General features: G+C 45.0%; 1 protein-coding gene across 1 annotated transcript in view; it reads left to right on the top strand.

The window, feature by feature from the left end:
• The window catches only part of DNAI1 (dynein axonemal intermediate chain 1), a 204,656-nt gene that overhangs the window by 89,539 nt on the left and 100,951 nt on the right, over positions 1-14,166 (top strand). The window contains exons 14-16 of the mRNA XM_089498025.1: positions 4,490-4,579; positions 6,368-6,455; positions 8,052-8,131. Of these exons, the coding sequence (XP_089354151.1) occupies positions 4,490-4,579; positions 6,368-6,455; positions 8,052-8,131 (258 nt within the window). The remainder of the gene's footprint in view (positions 1-4,489; positions 4,580-6,367; positions 6,456-8,051; positions 8,132-14,166) is intronic.

Here is a 14,166-nt window from a genome sequence, read left to right on the forward strand (position 1 = left end):
TGTGGGGCGGATTGTGTGGGGAGATGCGGTCCCTCAAGTAACTCAGGCCCAAGCCATGTAGGGCTTTATAGGTAATAACCAACACCTTGTATTGCGCTCGGAAGCGAATGGGCAGCCAGTGAAGATTTTTCAGAATAAGTGTTATGTGGTCAAACTTGGATGCGCCAGTGACCAGTCTGGCTGCCATGTTTTGTACTAACTGAAGCTTCTGGGCTTGGTACAAGAAGGACCAAGAAGCACCTTGCAGCCTTCCAGATATTGCATGAGTGTGACTTCCAACATGTCTCACCCTTGTCTTTGCTGGGTTGGGCCAGTGTGGGATTTGCAGTCCAGTGACCTCTTGAGCATTGCATTACCCAGTCCTGCAATACAGGAGTTTTCACCATTTCATTTGCCTCATACAAATGGGACAGCTGCGCTGGACAGCTCCCCAGGGAAAGCAGGCAACCACACAACCACAAACCAGCCTGTGCAACTGGTGAGTAGGAGTGGAGGAAGACCCAGGTTGCATCCACACTGCAGAAATAATCTAGCTTGACATTGCTTTAGCTGCCCTGGCTCAGTACTATGGAATTCTGGGAACTGTAGTTGGTTGTGGCCCCAGAGCGGAGAATTTGGTTTTGAGAACCTGTTGTTTTTTGTTTGTTTGTTTGTTTTGAATGTGAGTAAATGCAGCCTGTTTAAAAGGTAAATTGCCATATCTCCTCTTCTTCCTTGCCCTCCATCTCCTCCTCCTCTTTCATCATCATCATCATCCTCAGTTTCCTCTGACTCCTCATTCTCCAGGAACCCCAGAGGGCCATATGGATTGCCCAAAGAATGAGAGAGAGGAGGCGTGGCTGAAAGTCGTGATTTTGAAAGCCCCTTTTAAAATATACATAGCAAAGTGCAGATGGGTGTATTTAAATTGGAATCATGACTCTTCGAGGAAGAATTCAAAGATATAGCTGTGTTAGTCTGTAGAATCAGTACGTAGAGAGAGCTTGTAGCATCTTTGAGACCAACTGAAAGAAAGAACTTGGCAGCATGAGCTTTCATAGACTTCAGTCTACTTCCTCAGATACATTTGAATGTGTTCAGAGTAGATAGTCCCTCACATCACTACCTTTTCTAGGACTGTTGGGGTTGTCAGGGACCAGATGACCAGACTTGAGGGGCCACATTCTCCCCCCCCCCTCCACCAATGAAAAGAAAGGGGAGTGGAGATGAGTGCTGAGAAATCCACTATTCGGCTTGCAATTGTCCTTTTTGGTGCTTCAGAGTACAATAGTATGAATAGACTGTCGTGCATGAAGTATGTGGTAAGCGCCGCAATAATAGGGCTCATTTATAACAGGTGATGCCAAAAGGAATCTATACCTGCCATGTGCAGAGACAAATGCCACCTTCATGTTGCTGAATTAGGGTTGGGGGAGGCTTAACTGGAACATGGCCAGCATGGTTGAATATGCGGATGGATTGTGTGGCAGGCCATCTTTTACTTTCCTGTCTGATTGAATTTCTACATTGGGAAATTGGATCACTTGCAAGGCATTTGATTTCAAGCTGAGATTTCTCTCATTGGTCTCTGGGTACTTTTCCTCATCCTCACAACCTTGGTTCTACCATCCAAATGTCTGATTTCTCTAGCTGTTTGTGTAGAGGATTAGATTGGATCAAGTAGATCTCTGTCTCACTGAGACACTGCTACTTGTTTCATGGGCCAATCAGGACTATTCTAAATCTTATTCAAAATGTGACACTAGATTGTACCGCTTCAGACATCGGGGTGTGGGGTGCCTCTTGCTTTTGAATTACGTATTATAGGAAGCTGCCATAAATCAGGCTAAACTATTTCTTCAACTTCACTTGTCTCAACTCTGTCAGCTGCTTTCTAGCGATCTTCCCCATTTCTTTATTTCACCCTATAACCAAGAGGTGGAATTCAGTTATCTTAAAATAATAATAAATAAATTTTTTATTTTTATACCGCCCTTCCATAGATCAGGGCGGTTCACAGCAAATATCAATAAAACAATTAAGAATACATAAAAACACCCCTCTCTCACTGACCCCTCCCCCCTGGTAAAAAGCCACCACAGCGGCAAGATAGTCCTCCGCAGTTCTGGGGAGCTTCTTCCCAGGTGACATGGGGGGGGGGGCAGCGGCAGAAGTAGTCCTCCACCAGCTCTCAGGCAGTCCCCGATGTTGCTGGGTCTGCCTGATGGCTCCCTCTGAGGCCGAGATGACAGTTGAGGAGGGAGGGGCCTCTTCCTTCAGGCAGTCCCCGATGTTGCTGGGTCTGCCTGATGGCTCCCTCTGAGGCCGAGATGACAGTTGAGGAGGGAGGGGCCTCTTCCTTCAGGCAGTCCTTGATGTTGCTGGGTCTGCCTGATGGCTCCCTCTGAGGCCGAGATGACAGCTGAGGAGGGAGGGGCCTCTTCCTTCAGGACGTCCCTGATGTTGCTGGTCTGCCTGATGGCTCCCTCTGAGGCCGAGATGACAGTTGAGGAGGGAGGGGCCTCTTCCTTCAGGCAGTCCAAGATGTTGCTGGTCTGCCTGATGGCTCCCTCTGAGGCCGAGATGACAGTTGTGGAGGGAGGGGCCTCTTCCTTCAGGCAGTCCTTGATGTTGCTGGGTCTGCCTGATGGCTCCCTCTGAGGCCGAGATGACAGCTGAGGAGGGAGGGGCCTCTTCCTTCAGGCAGTCCCTGATGTTGCTGGTCTGCCTGATGGCTCCCTCTGAGGCCGAGATGACAGTTGAGGAGGGAGGGGCCTCTTCCTTCAGGCAGTCCAAGATGTTGCTGGGTCTGCCTGATGGCTCCCTCTGAGGCCGAGATGACAGCTGAGGAGGGAGGGGCCTCTTCCTTCAGGCAGTCCCTGATGTTGCTGGTCTGCCTGATGGCTCCCTCTGAGGCCGAGATGACAGTTGAAGAGGGAGGGGCCTCTTCCTTCAGGCAGACCTTGATGTTGCTGGGTCTGCCTGATGGCTCCCTCTGAGGCCGAGAGTAATACAAATTACTTGTGACAGTAATACAAATAAAACAGTGATTAAACGAGGACAGCACAAAACTACATTAAAAATGGGGGGGAAATAACAAAATAAAATTAAAGCTAACAGTGGAATAGAAGTGCAGCAAAGGCATAAAGGCACTGGTTGCAGTTCTTAAAACTGCAAGAAAAACAAAAGTCCACCTGTTGAAAACTTTATAATGTTGGTACCAGGTAGGACTGGGGATGACGTTCCCAAGATGGGTGCCACCACTGCAGAATCTCTCTTAGTATAATCACCTGCCTCTCTCAAAGTGATAGGGATACCACACAACCTATTGCCTAATACCTTATCAACTAGAGACTGAATGTTTAATTTTCTACATGCAAAGCTGCACTTTCATCAGCAAAGTTTAATTTGTAAACCACCTTGAGTCCTGGTTTTGGTGTAAAGGTGGGATATAAATAAGCTGCTGCATCATCATCATCATCATCATCATCATCATCATCATCATCATCATCATCATCATCCCACTCAGTGATGGCCTCCTCCATCATTTTTGCACACAGAAAGTTCTTGCTGTAGTAAATAAGTACATGAGGAAAAGATCCACACAAAAACTCTTCCTCACAGCTACATGCAGGGAATTTGATTTTTAAAAACCAGCAAATGAGCATCCAGAAATATTACTTTTGAAGTGATGCAGTTCAAAATTCTACTCAGAAGTAAGTACCATTATGTCCAGTGATTTTTAATTCCAGGAAATTGGTTTAGTAGGACTACTGCTTTAGTTTAGTACCTTATTCTGTGTAATTCTGTCTGTCTGTTTGAACAGAGAAGACAAACTCAGTTTCCCCAAAGGAGGCCTGGAATCTGGTGGTTTGAAGCCCAAGTACTGTGACCAAAGAGCTCAAATTCTGTGTTCAAAATCACTGATTTGATTGTGGACTGTCTTCACGGCCTGAGAGCAGCTCTGCATTGAATCTGGGCCATCCCTCCTTAAACCAGTTTAAAACCAGCTGGAGATGCCAGTATGTCCCACTGTGCAATCTGGCACCACTGCTGTTGATGTGGCTCACTCCTTCTGAGGTCACTACCAGGCACCCAGCCATGGGATTGACAGTGGGTGCCTCATTTTTACCTCACAGGGAGCAACTCACAGTGGTGGCATTGGCAGCAGGACACATGCGTAGTCAGTTGCCCAGCATCATTCTGGAATGCAGATGTAATGGTGAGAATTTGAGGCAGCTTTGGGGCCGGAATCCTTTGGGCAGTGTAGCTCCATCCTTTGTCATTTATGGGCATGATTCCCCAAACACTGAAATGAATAAAGATGGTACCAGGTCAGTATTTCATCCTGACTGAGCATTCATCATACATTCCCCACACAACTTCATGCTCTCGCTGCAACGACAGGAGTTACATTCCTTGGGATTCAGAGAGGGTGATTTCTTTTACTTCTATCTGCCCGGTTTGGTGGATAGTCTTTGTTTATACTGTTTACATTTCTCCTTCCCAGGTCAAGTGGCAGAAAGATGACATGGACAATAACTTGAACTTCTTTTCAGTCTCTTCCGATGGACGCATTGTCTCCTGGACACTGGTTAAGGTAATCGCTTCCTCCCACTTAGCTGGCCGCATTCAGCTGCTGCACTGACTTTTTAGGTTCAGCCATGGAGAGGCGCTAGTGCCTTCCTATAACTACTATGATTATATAATTATGATGCAATAATGAAGGCACACCACCACCACCACCACAACAACAACAACCGATACACTGCTAACAGTGTGTGGAAAAATGGAGATACCAAATAAGTTGTTTTATCCTTCCAGCATTAGCTTTCACAATTCCCAACTGTAGAGGCCCCTCATAAGCAGCAAACCTGTATGCACAAGTTGTTGTTGTATGCCTTCAAGTCATTTCTGAATTATGATGACCCCCTAAGGCAAATTTTTCACAGTGTTCTCTGGCAAGATATGTTTAGAGTGGGGCTGCCATTGTCTTCCTATGAGACTGTGAGAGTATGACTTGACCAAGGCCACCCAATTAGTTTCCATGGCCAAGCAGGGATTTGAACTGTGGTCCCACAGAGTCCTGGTCCAACACTCAAACCATTACAGCATGCTGGTGCTTCATAGCCCACCCAGGAGTAAACTACATAGTGAAAACTAAGACTAAGTACATGTGTATACAGTTCTGTTATGACATCTTTCAGCTCCTTTCCTTTCCATTCCTTTTGTTATGAAAAGCTGAATTTGAGTGAGAGCACTGAGTTTTGGAGGTCATCCTTAAAGTACAGACCTAAGATGCAAGTGTGCTAAATGATAATTTTCTGGATCATGTATTCCCAAGAGCTCTTAAATTATCTCATTCCCATGAGCTGCTGGTTTTAGCCGTGTCTCAAGTTGTTGTTGTTATTATTATTATTATTATTATTATTATTATTTATTCCCACCTCTGGGCTTTAAAAAGCCACAGAAAAGTAGAGTTTGGATTGGGGCCACAGCACTAGCAGAGGAAATCCAAAGCTTTCGCCCTCATACCAAGGCTTTGACCCAAATTTTCCAACTGCCATATAGTGGGAAATGTCCAGATCTCCTCCCAAAAAGGCCACAGTTGTCATTGTAAGCATACTTCTTGGGGAATAAACCCTATTTAATTTTGCATCAACATGCATAGGACTGACATGTAAGCAGAGTAAATCAGTGGTCCTCAAAGTAGTGGTCTGTGGATCCATGAGCTATTGGCTGCTTGTCTGTAGTGAGTTATCAGGAACAAAAGAAGCATTTGAAGTCAGTGGACACAAATATAATGCTGGTCCCTGACACACTGAGGAAAAACCCTGCTGGTTCCTCACAGAAGAAGAATTGCTGTAAATCACTCAGGGTCATTTCATGCCAGCCCAACTCAGTCCTCTCCTTTCAAAGACATTGCGTACATCTAGGACAACGTGTGTCCTAGACAGAGGTTAAAGTCTGCCTCTTATAATATGTGAGAGATAGCAGGAGGAATGGATTTTCTGCCCTTGGCAAGTTTTATTAGATCTGTTGCTGTCAGTCCTGACTTATCTGAGCAATACTGCTTCCATAGAAGATACACCCAATTTCCCTGGTCTTCTTTATGTGAAAGAAGAATGTGTGTGATGTGGTCTTCAGACAGACACCACAGCACAGAGCTGTGAATATGGCAGATGGACTTGTAAGGCAATACAATGGGACACATAGGACAGTCCAGGTTCTCATTAAAATTCTCCACCAACAGCCACCGTCATGAAACATTCAGTGGTTTGATCCTCCCCTTCTTTGAAATCCCTCGACACAATGTTCTGTTCCAAAACGACATCTCATTGTTGCAACAATGCCAATGACTATTCTGATCTCTCCTCTTCCCTAACAGAACGAACTGGTTCATACGGATATCATCAAACTGCTGGTGGAAGGGACAACGATGGAAGGGCCAGAGGGCCTGCAGCTGAACACCATTGGTACAGGCTGAATGCGCCCTTCAATCCTTGTGCTCAGAGGTGGAATGGGTGCAGCCTGTGGGTCCTAAGTGGCCTTTGCACCCTACTTTTGTGCCCTCCAAAACTCTCTGCTAGTGACTCCAATCCCCACCCAATTTTTTTAAAAATGGCTAGTGAGATTTTTGGGAAATAATGCATGCAAGCCCCTCTGATGCACCCAGAGTACCTTACATACATTCTTATTTATTTATTTAATTTCAATTCTGTGCTGCATTTCTCCCAGAAAGGGACCTTATTCTGACCAAAATGGTGATCAGAAGTGATGCAACATCACTTCCAGTCACTGCTTTTGCCTTGGATGTGGCCAAAAAGGGAGGTATTTTGCAATGTTTTGTGTGTGTGTAGATGTCTCCATCTCCATCTTGTTGCCCACCCATTCTCTATATCACTGGTATTGAAGGCTGGGATTCTTAGCAAGCCATGGAATTTACATTCAAATAATCAAGTGACCTCCTCCTAGGAATAAGAGGTGAGATTTCACTTGATTAGAAATACATTAGACAGGAAGAGGAGGAGGAGGAGGAGGAGGAGGAAGAAGAAGAAGAAGGGGTGTTTGGTAAGGAAGGAAAGAATATTTCCATTCATTCCTGGCAGAATAATTCAGACTAAGATTGCAGAAGCGGAATTGTTTGCGTGGTGCCACTGCCAATGGATGTACATTAAACACTGCATGGATGTGCATGCACACTTGGCTGTTCATTTGGTTGCACATTTGGTGTCTTGGTTCATCATAGCCATTCAAGACAACGATTGCGGAGCCCAATCTCTACCTAACTCCACATGTCGATATTTACACCGTGCACCCCAAAGTAGGATCCTGGCCCCTGAATATTTTGGGGTAGATTAATTCCTGGAGGACTTGGCAAGCTGCAAATTCCTTCCATGAAGTGCACAGAAATCTTCACTACATCCCAGCAGCAGGGAGAAAAACTACAGAAATTATTCATCCTTATGCGCAAGAACGAGAAATTGCCATCTTTAACATAGGCAGAGAAAGGCAGCTTCCTTCTCCTCAGAGGAAGGAACTTCTCTTATCCCATGAAACAAGAACTCTGTTTTTTTGCTCAGTGAGAAATCCAAGGTGTTTCTCAGAACAGCTCCCAGCGTAAGGGGAAAAAAACTACTTAAGACTTAATATTTATGAAATCCACACTGTTCTCTAGGTAGCCGTGAGAATTACAGGCCCAGAGCTAGTTCTCAGGCAGAATAAGCCCAGGTTTGAGCATCCAACAGTTATGCTGCTTTGGCAAAATCTCTGCACAGCACAGCTAGATCAAAACAGCAAAACAGTTTTTCTTCTAGCCTAAAGCTGCAGCCCTTTTGTTTGGCTTCTAGGCCAACTTAAATGCATTCATGGCTCCTGATCAGCCTAAAGAGGCCACCAGTGTTTCCTTCGCCTGGTTAAATGGTCATTTAATCCACCTGAATTGCTGCCGGAATTGTTGAACGAGTTGAGCGCCCCATGAAAAATGAAGCCCCATAGGGATACAACAATGAAGGCTGGCTGTTCATATATCTTCCTCCCTTCCTTATGCTCCTTTTCTGCTTTCCAAACAGGCTGTGGGACCTCGTTTGACTTCCACAAGAAGATTGATTATTTGTTTCTTGTGGGCACAGAAGAAGGGAAAATCTACAAGGTAAGAAGAACCTTCCTGTGGCAAGCTATCTTGTTTTTGCAGCATGGCCCCTGGCATTTCCTGGTACGTCGGACAGCATGCCCTGAAAGGCCACTGGGTCTCAGTTTGTATGTGAGACTTGCCTGCCTGACATTTGGAGTGTAGACTAGGGCTTGTGAATAGCTGTCTTTACAAACATCCTTCCCAAATGGAGTTCCAAAGCAAAATGGTGAACAGATTGTACCAACTAGATTTGTGGAAAAGAATTTCCCCCCTACAAGAACTTATCACGGGAGGGTCATTTGGAAGCTAGTGAGCCATCCAGTGCCTTTAAGATGCATACCCTTCAACTACTGTATCTAGGTTTGGCAGAAAAAAATATTGGGCAAAGGAAACCTGAAAGTTGTTCTCCAAATTCATTGCCATGCAGGGATTTTAAGACTTTGGAGGAATGGGGAGTCACGACCAAAGCCATACTCTCCCTTCAGCATATTTGTTAAACTGTTATTAGAAGAGAACACCGCTGCCTTTAAAACTTTCCAACAATCAGTCTGATAATGTGCAAATTTTTAGCCACAGAACAATTATGGCAAATTTCAGAAAGAAGCTCAGTTAAAAGCTCTTTGGAAGCCAAGGAGTCATTATCTTAATTACAGCCAGGCCTATCTGCTGCCCTTCTGTGCAGATAAACTGTTTCTGCATTCATGCGGATGTGAGTGCTAAACAGCCGCCCTGCTGCTGCACATTCTGACAATGGATCTGGGCCTCGCAAAGGAGTCTCTTGTGATGTGAACTGGGAGCAGGTATTCAAAGGGGGGGGGGGGAACCATGGCAGCAGCATTGTGAACAGAAGCCATGAAGGAACAAAGATGTACACAGAGATAACTGTAGAAAAAGAAGCCAGTGTATAATGTGGGCAAACTTAGGAAAGTTATTTTGGGAGGAACTACAATGGCCAGAAACCCCCATCTTTCAAAGGTTGTCTTCAGATAGTGCTTCCTCTAACAGCCCTTCAGATATATGACTAGCCTCTGAAAGGTAGCATCCTAGGAAGGGCGGTACAGGTTAATTAAGGGCTTTCTTCAGTGTTGTGTTTTAATTAGACTTCTGTTTCATTATGAGGACGGCATAGCTGTGGAAACAAGAAGAACATAAAAAAAGCTTTGATGCTGGATCAGACCAAAAGCCTATCTAGTCTAACATTCTATTCCCAGAATGGCCAACCAGTTTCCCTGATGGGATGCCCACCAGTAGGATATAACTAGTGCCATTTCATGCTCACCAGGAACTGATTCACAGTTCATAACTGTTGCACACTGCTGTTACCCAAAAAGCTGGGATCCTGGGAAGAAGGGGACAACCCACAATTAATATTTAATAGGGGAATCTATTCGCTCAACTAAATTATTCCTTTGGCTGGGGCAACGTTCAGTCTGGGATCTTCCCTTTGTAAGCCTGAGGGCAGGAAACTGTCCAATTATGTACAGCGCTGTGTAAATTTACAGCGCTTTATAAATAAAGGGTGATAATAATAATAATAATAATAATAATAATAATAATAATAATAATAATATATCGGTTCCAAATCACACAGAACTACTTCAATGCTGGACAGGCTGGACATTGTCCAGACCATTCACAGTAGAACCAGGGGTTGGTCCATGCGTCATCTGGACTCCTTGCTGAGAGGACAGAGAGAAGATGTTTTATTTGATCCATGCAGACGGGGCCTTAGGACTTTCTCTAATTTTAACAGGACTGTCCAATGTGCCAATTTGGGGGGGGGGGGGGGGAAGCGTTCACTTACCTTGGAGGTCACCTGGAAACCTTGGATTCACCTTTAAATTCACCTTTAAACTCTGGATTAACACCTGAATCTTGGAATGAATTTACTGCTCCACTGACATGGGAGCCACCAGCTGCCACTGATCCCACCAATTCTTCCCTGCTCCTCTGTCTCTGCATTGCAATTGCCTTGCAAAATGTGGCATTGGAAACCGCCCCAGAATGAGTCCCTTTGTGGCTTCTTCATTGTTTTTTTGAGCCTCATCCCCATGAGTGTCGTCTTGGTATTTGCCAATTGGTTACTTCTAGTTTCATTTTAAAAGGAAGGGGGGGGGGCTTTTTAGTCCCAATATGTTGCCCCCCTGGAGGAAGAATTATATTCAAGTGGAATAACATTCCCCAAAGCCTCAGGTCTTGCCAAAGTGGTGGCAGCAGCAGCAGCAACCCTCTGAATGAGCCTCTTTCCTGGGCTGAACCTCCAGCCTGAAGAACTCTTTTGCACCAAAACAAAAAGATAAACATTCAGCCAAGTCAGGCATCTTCCATCTCCTGTTAAATTGCCTGTGGCTGGCATGTCTCTTCTTGGACAGAAGAACATACTGATGATGCTTGGCTTAGGAATCATTACGACTGATGGAGTGTTGTTGCTTCCCTGATGCACGTTCAGCAGGGGCCAGCAGCTTAGTCTCAACTGTACATTTATAGAATTTCAGAGACATTGAAATAATAGAATCATAGAGTTGGAAGAGAACTGAAGGGCCATCCAGTCCAACCCCCTGCCATGCAGGAAATCTCAATCAAAGCACCCCTGGCAGATGGCCATCCAGCCTCTTTTTAAAAATCTCCAAGGAAGGAGATTCCAACAATCTCCGAGGCAGGTGGTTCTTCCACTGTCAAACAGCTCTTAATGTCAGGAAGTTCCTTCTAATGTTTAGGTAGAATCTCTTTTCCTGTAGTTTGAATCCATTGCTCCAGCTCTGAGTCTCTGGAGCAGCAGAAAACAAGCTTGCTCTATCACCAACAGGACACTCCTTCAAATATTTAGACAGGGCTATCATATCACCTTCTCTTCTCCAGGCTAAATATACCCAGTTCCCTAAGTCTCTCTTCATAAGGCATGGTTTCCAGACCCTTCACCATTTTGGTCACCCTCTTCTGGACACACTCCAGCTTCTCAACATCCTTTTTGATCTGTGGTGTCCAGAACTGGACACAGCATTCCAGGTGAGGCCTGACCAAAGCAGACTGGAGGGGGACTATTGCTTCCCTTGATCTAGACACTATACTTCTATTGATGCAGCCTAGAATCACATTGGCTTTTTTAGCTGCTGCATCACACTATTGACTCATGTTCAACTTGTGGTCTACTAGGACTCCTAGAACACTTTCACATGTATTGTTGACCATGAAATTATCCAACAAGGATAATCTGTCATGTGAACCAGGACAATTTAGCTGGGAAGAAGAGTTTAGCAAGAAGGGCCGGTGGGAGCGGCCCCTACAAAAGCCGGCCTGCCGGCTCCCCCCGAAGAGGACGCTGCCGTTGCCCTCCTCCACCTGGGCAGGGACGGCCAAAGGACTTTGCCGCCGCCGCCGCGGCGTTTCTCCAGGGGGCGGGGGCGGTGGGAGCGGCCCCTACAAAAGCCGGCCTGCCGGCTCCCCCCGAAGAGGACGCTGCCGTTGCCCTCCTCCATCCGGGCAGGGGCGGCCTAGGGGACTCTGCCCGCCGTTTTTTACCATCAGGGTGGAGTGTCATGGACTGTCATCTGGTCCTGCTGTTGGGGATTTTTTGGGGGAGGGAGATAGAGAGGGGCTTAGTTATTTTCTTTATCAGGGATTGATTGGGGCACGTCCTGTTTTTTCTTGTTGCTGTATACTATGTAATGTACTTTTATATTGCTTTTTATTGATTGTTTAGGATAGACTATTGCTGTATTGTAGTATTTGCTTTTCATGCTGCTCGTGATTGTATTGTACTGTATCCTTTTTTAAATGCTGTAAACCGCCCTGATCTCTTGGAAGGGCGGTATACAAATAAAACATTTATTTATTATTATTATTAAGGTCTTCACATATTCCAAAGCTCAACTTTTAAAACACTGCTTTCCTGGAGAGCTGTCCAGCAAGAGATCTGGGAAAGGTCTTTGGTGTTTCTGGTTGATCTTGTCTCAATTCTGACATCAAATGCTGGTTCTTAATGGTTGTGGCCAAACATCTGTCACACGCAATATGGGTTTAATGTTGATGTTGCTGGGGTTTTGACAGGAGAAATGAATTTGAGAAGTAGAGTGGTCTACGATACCAACAAGTAATAAAACTTTGTGGAAATATAGTACAGATGCTTAATATGTGCAGGCAAGGGAGAAGTAACTGCAAGGGAGGAATGGGTTGGGTTGTCTTTATTTTAAAATGAAATCCAGAAAAGTTAGGTTTGTTAGACTCTTGCAGAAAAAACAATGAAGAATTGTGCAATGGCATAGCTCATCATAACCTTGTCAGCCTTCAAAATGCCAGGCAAGGCTCTTATTCAAAAACCAGTTATCGAATCTCAGCTCCCACTTCCATTATCCATGACCATTCATCTGTCTCCTAAATACCGTAACCATTCATCTGCTTCCTAAATCTGCTCTTTAAGACCTGTTGTCCTTCTCCCTTGGCACCTACTGTATTTCAGCATCCTTTTTGTATCACTCATTGCACAGTTCTTCATGGGAAGGCCTGACTGCTTGGACTGATAGAAGAGTGGCAGCATGCAAAGCTGTGTCCTTTTTGTTCAATGTTCTCCTCTCAAAGCTCAGTAGAAAGGTTGGATGCTGCAAATCCTAATAAGTGAAAAGCAGGAAGAGAGGATACAGTTTTCCTAAAAGGGAGCCACAGTTTGTAGGAAGGTCTCTGTCTTTGCCTGCTCCTGATCAGATCCCTCGTCTGCTCAGGGATCAGTCCCTAGCCTTTCTTAGGGTGCATCTACACTGTAGAAATAATGCAGTTTGACACCAATTTTACCGCCATGGCTCAATCCTACAGAATCCTGGGACTTGTAGTTTTGTGAGACATCAGCACTGTTTGGCAGAGAAGATGAAAGACATTTGTAAAACTACGAATCTGAGCATTCCATAAAATGGAGCGACAGCTCTTAAAGTGGTGTTAAACTGCATTATTTGTACAGTTTAGATACACCCTTGTTTTCTAGTCAGTGATGGCCATGCTTCTGTTTCCTGAACAACACTTCACACCCTGCTTATTCTAGAGGATTTTGAAATGGCAGCCAAAGTTACCAAACCTGGTGACCTCTCTAGATGTGTTTGAATACAGTACCCATCATTCAACAGCCAGCCAAACTGATTGGGAATAGGTTTTTGTGGGGGTTTTGGGCTTGATGTTTCACCAGCAATTGTGGATGGCATCTTCAGAGAATGCTGACGTGGAAGAGAGTGGTGTATATATTTTTATTTGTGAACTGCCTTGTGTCCCTTTGGAGGAGAAAGGCGAGATAGAAATCAATCAATCAGTCAATCAAACAAACAAACAAACAAACAAACAATCAAATAAACTGTTGGTTGAGAGGAAGCTCAGACATCAGAAGAGCAACCAGACCCAGAAAAACCAATAGGAGTGAAGAGAAACAACCCCCCCCCCCCACCACCCAAAGGGAAGGTGTTTTTACCATACATCAAAGGAGTCACAGAAATAGGGAAACTGGTGAGGAAACACAACCTCCAAATGGTCTACAAACCAGCAAATGAAAATGAAAATCCAGCAAATGCTGCACTCAGCGAAGGACAGGAGAGGCCTTCTCATAGCCTCAGGAGTTTACTGCTTACCATGCAGCTGCAGACAAGTCTACATAGGCACCACCAAACGCAGTGTTTAAACACGAATCAAGGAACATGAGAGACACTGCAGACTGGGCCAGCTGGCAAAATGAGCAGTAGCAGAACACATTATAAACCATCCTGGGCATAAAATGTTGTTTGAAAACACCGATATTCTGGACCATGCCAATAACTATTAGGTCAGAATGCACAGGGAAGCAGTTGAAATCCATAAACACCTGGACAACTTCAACAGGAAAGGAGAAACCCTGAAAGTGAATAAAGTTTGGCTACCAGTCCTGAAAAACACCAAAACCAAGACCCAGCAAATGCAAATGAAAAGCTGCCAGGGTTTCCCAGCAGACAAAGGATCACTAATTAAACACCCAGAGGCCTTGCCACTCACAACAGAACAATACACAGATTAGCATGCAAATCGCTTCCTCACAACCAATAGTA

Source organism: Sceloporus occidentalis, unplaced genomic scaffold, assembly GCF_023333645.1.
Source record: "Sceloporus occidentalis isolate IW3139 unplaced genomic scaffold, rSceOcc1.0.p SCAF_1, whole genome shotgun sequence".
Classification (NCBI taxonomy): domain Eukaryota; kingdom Metazoa; phylum Chordata; class Lepidosauria; order Squamata; family Phrynosomatidae; genus Sceloporus; species Sceloporus occidentalis.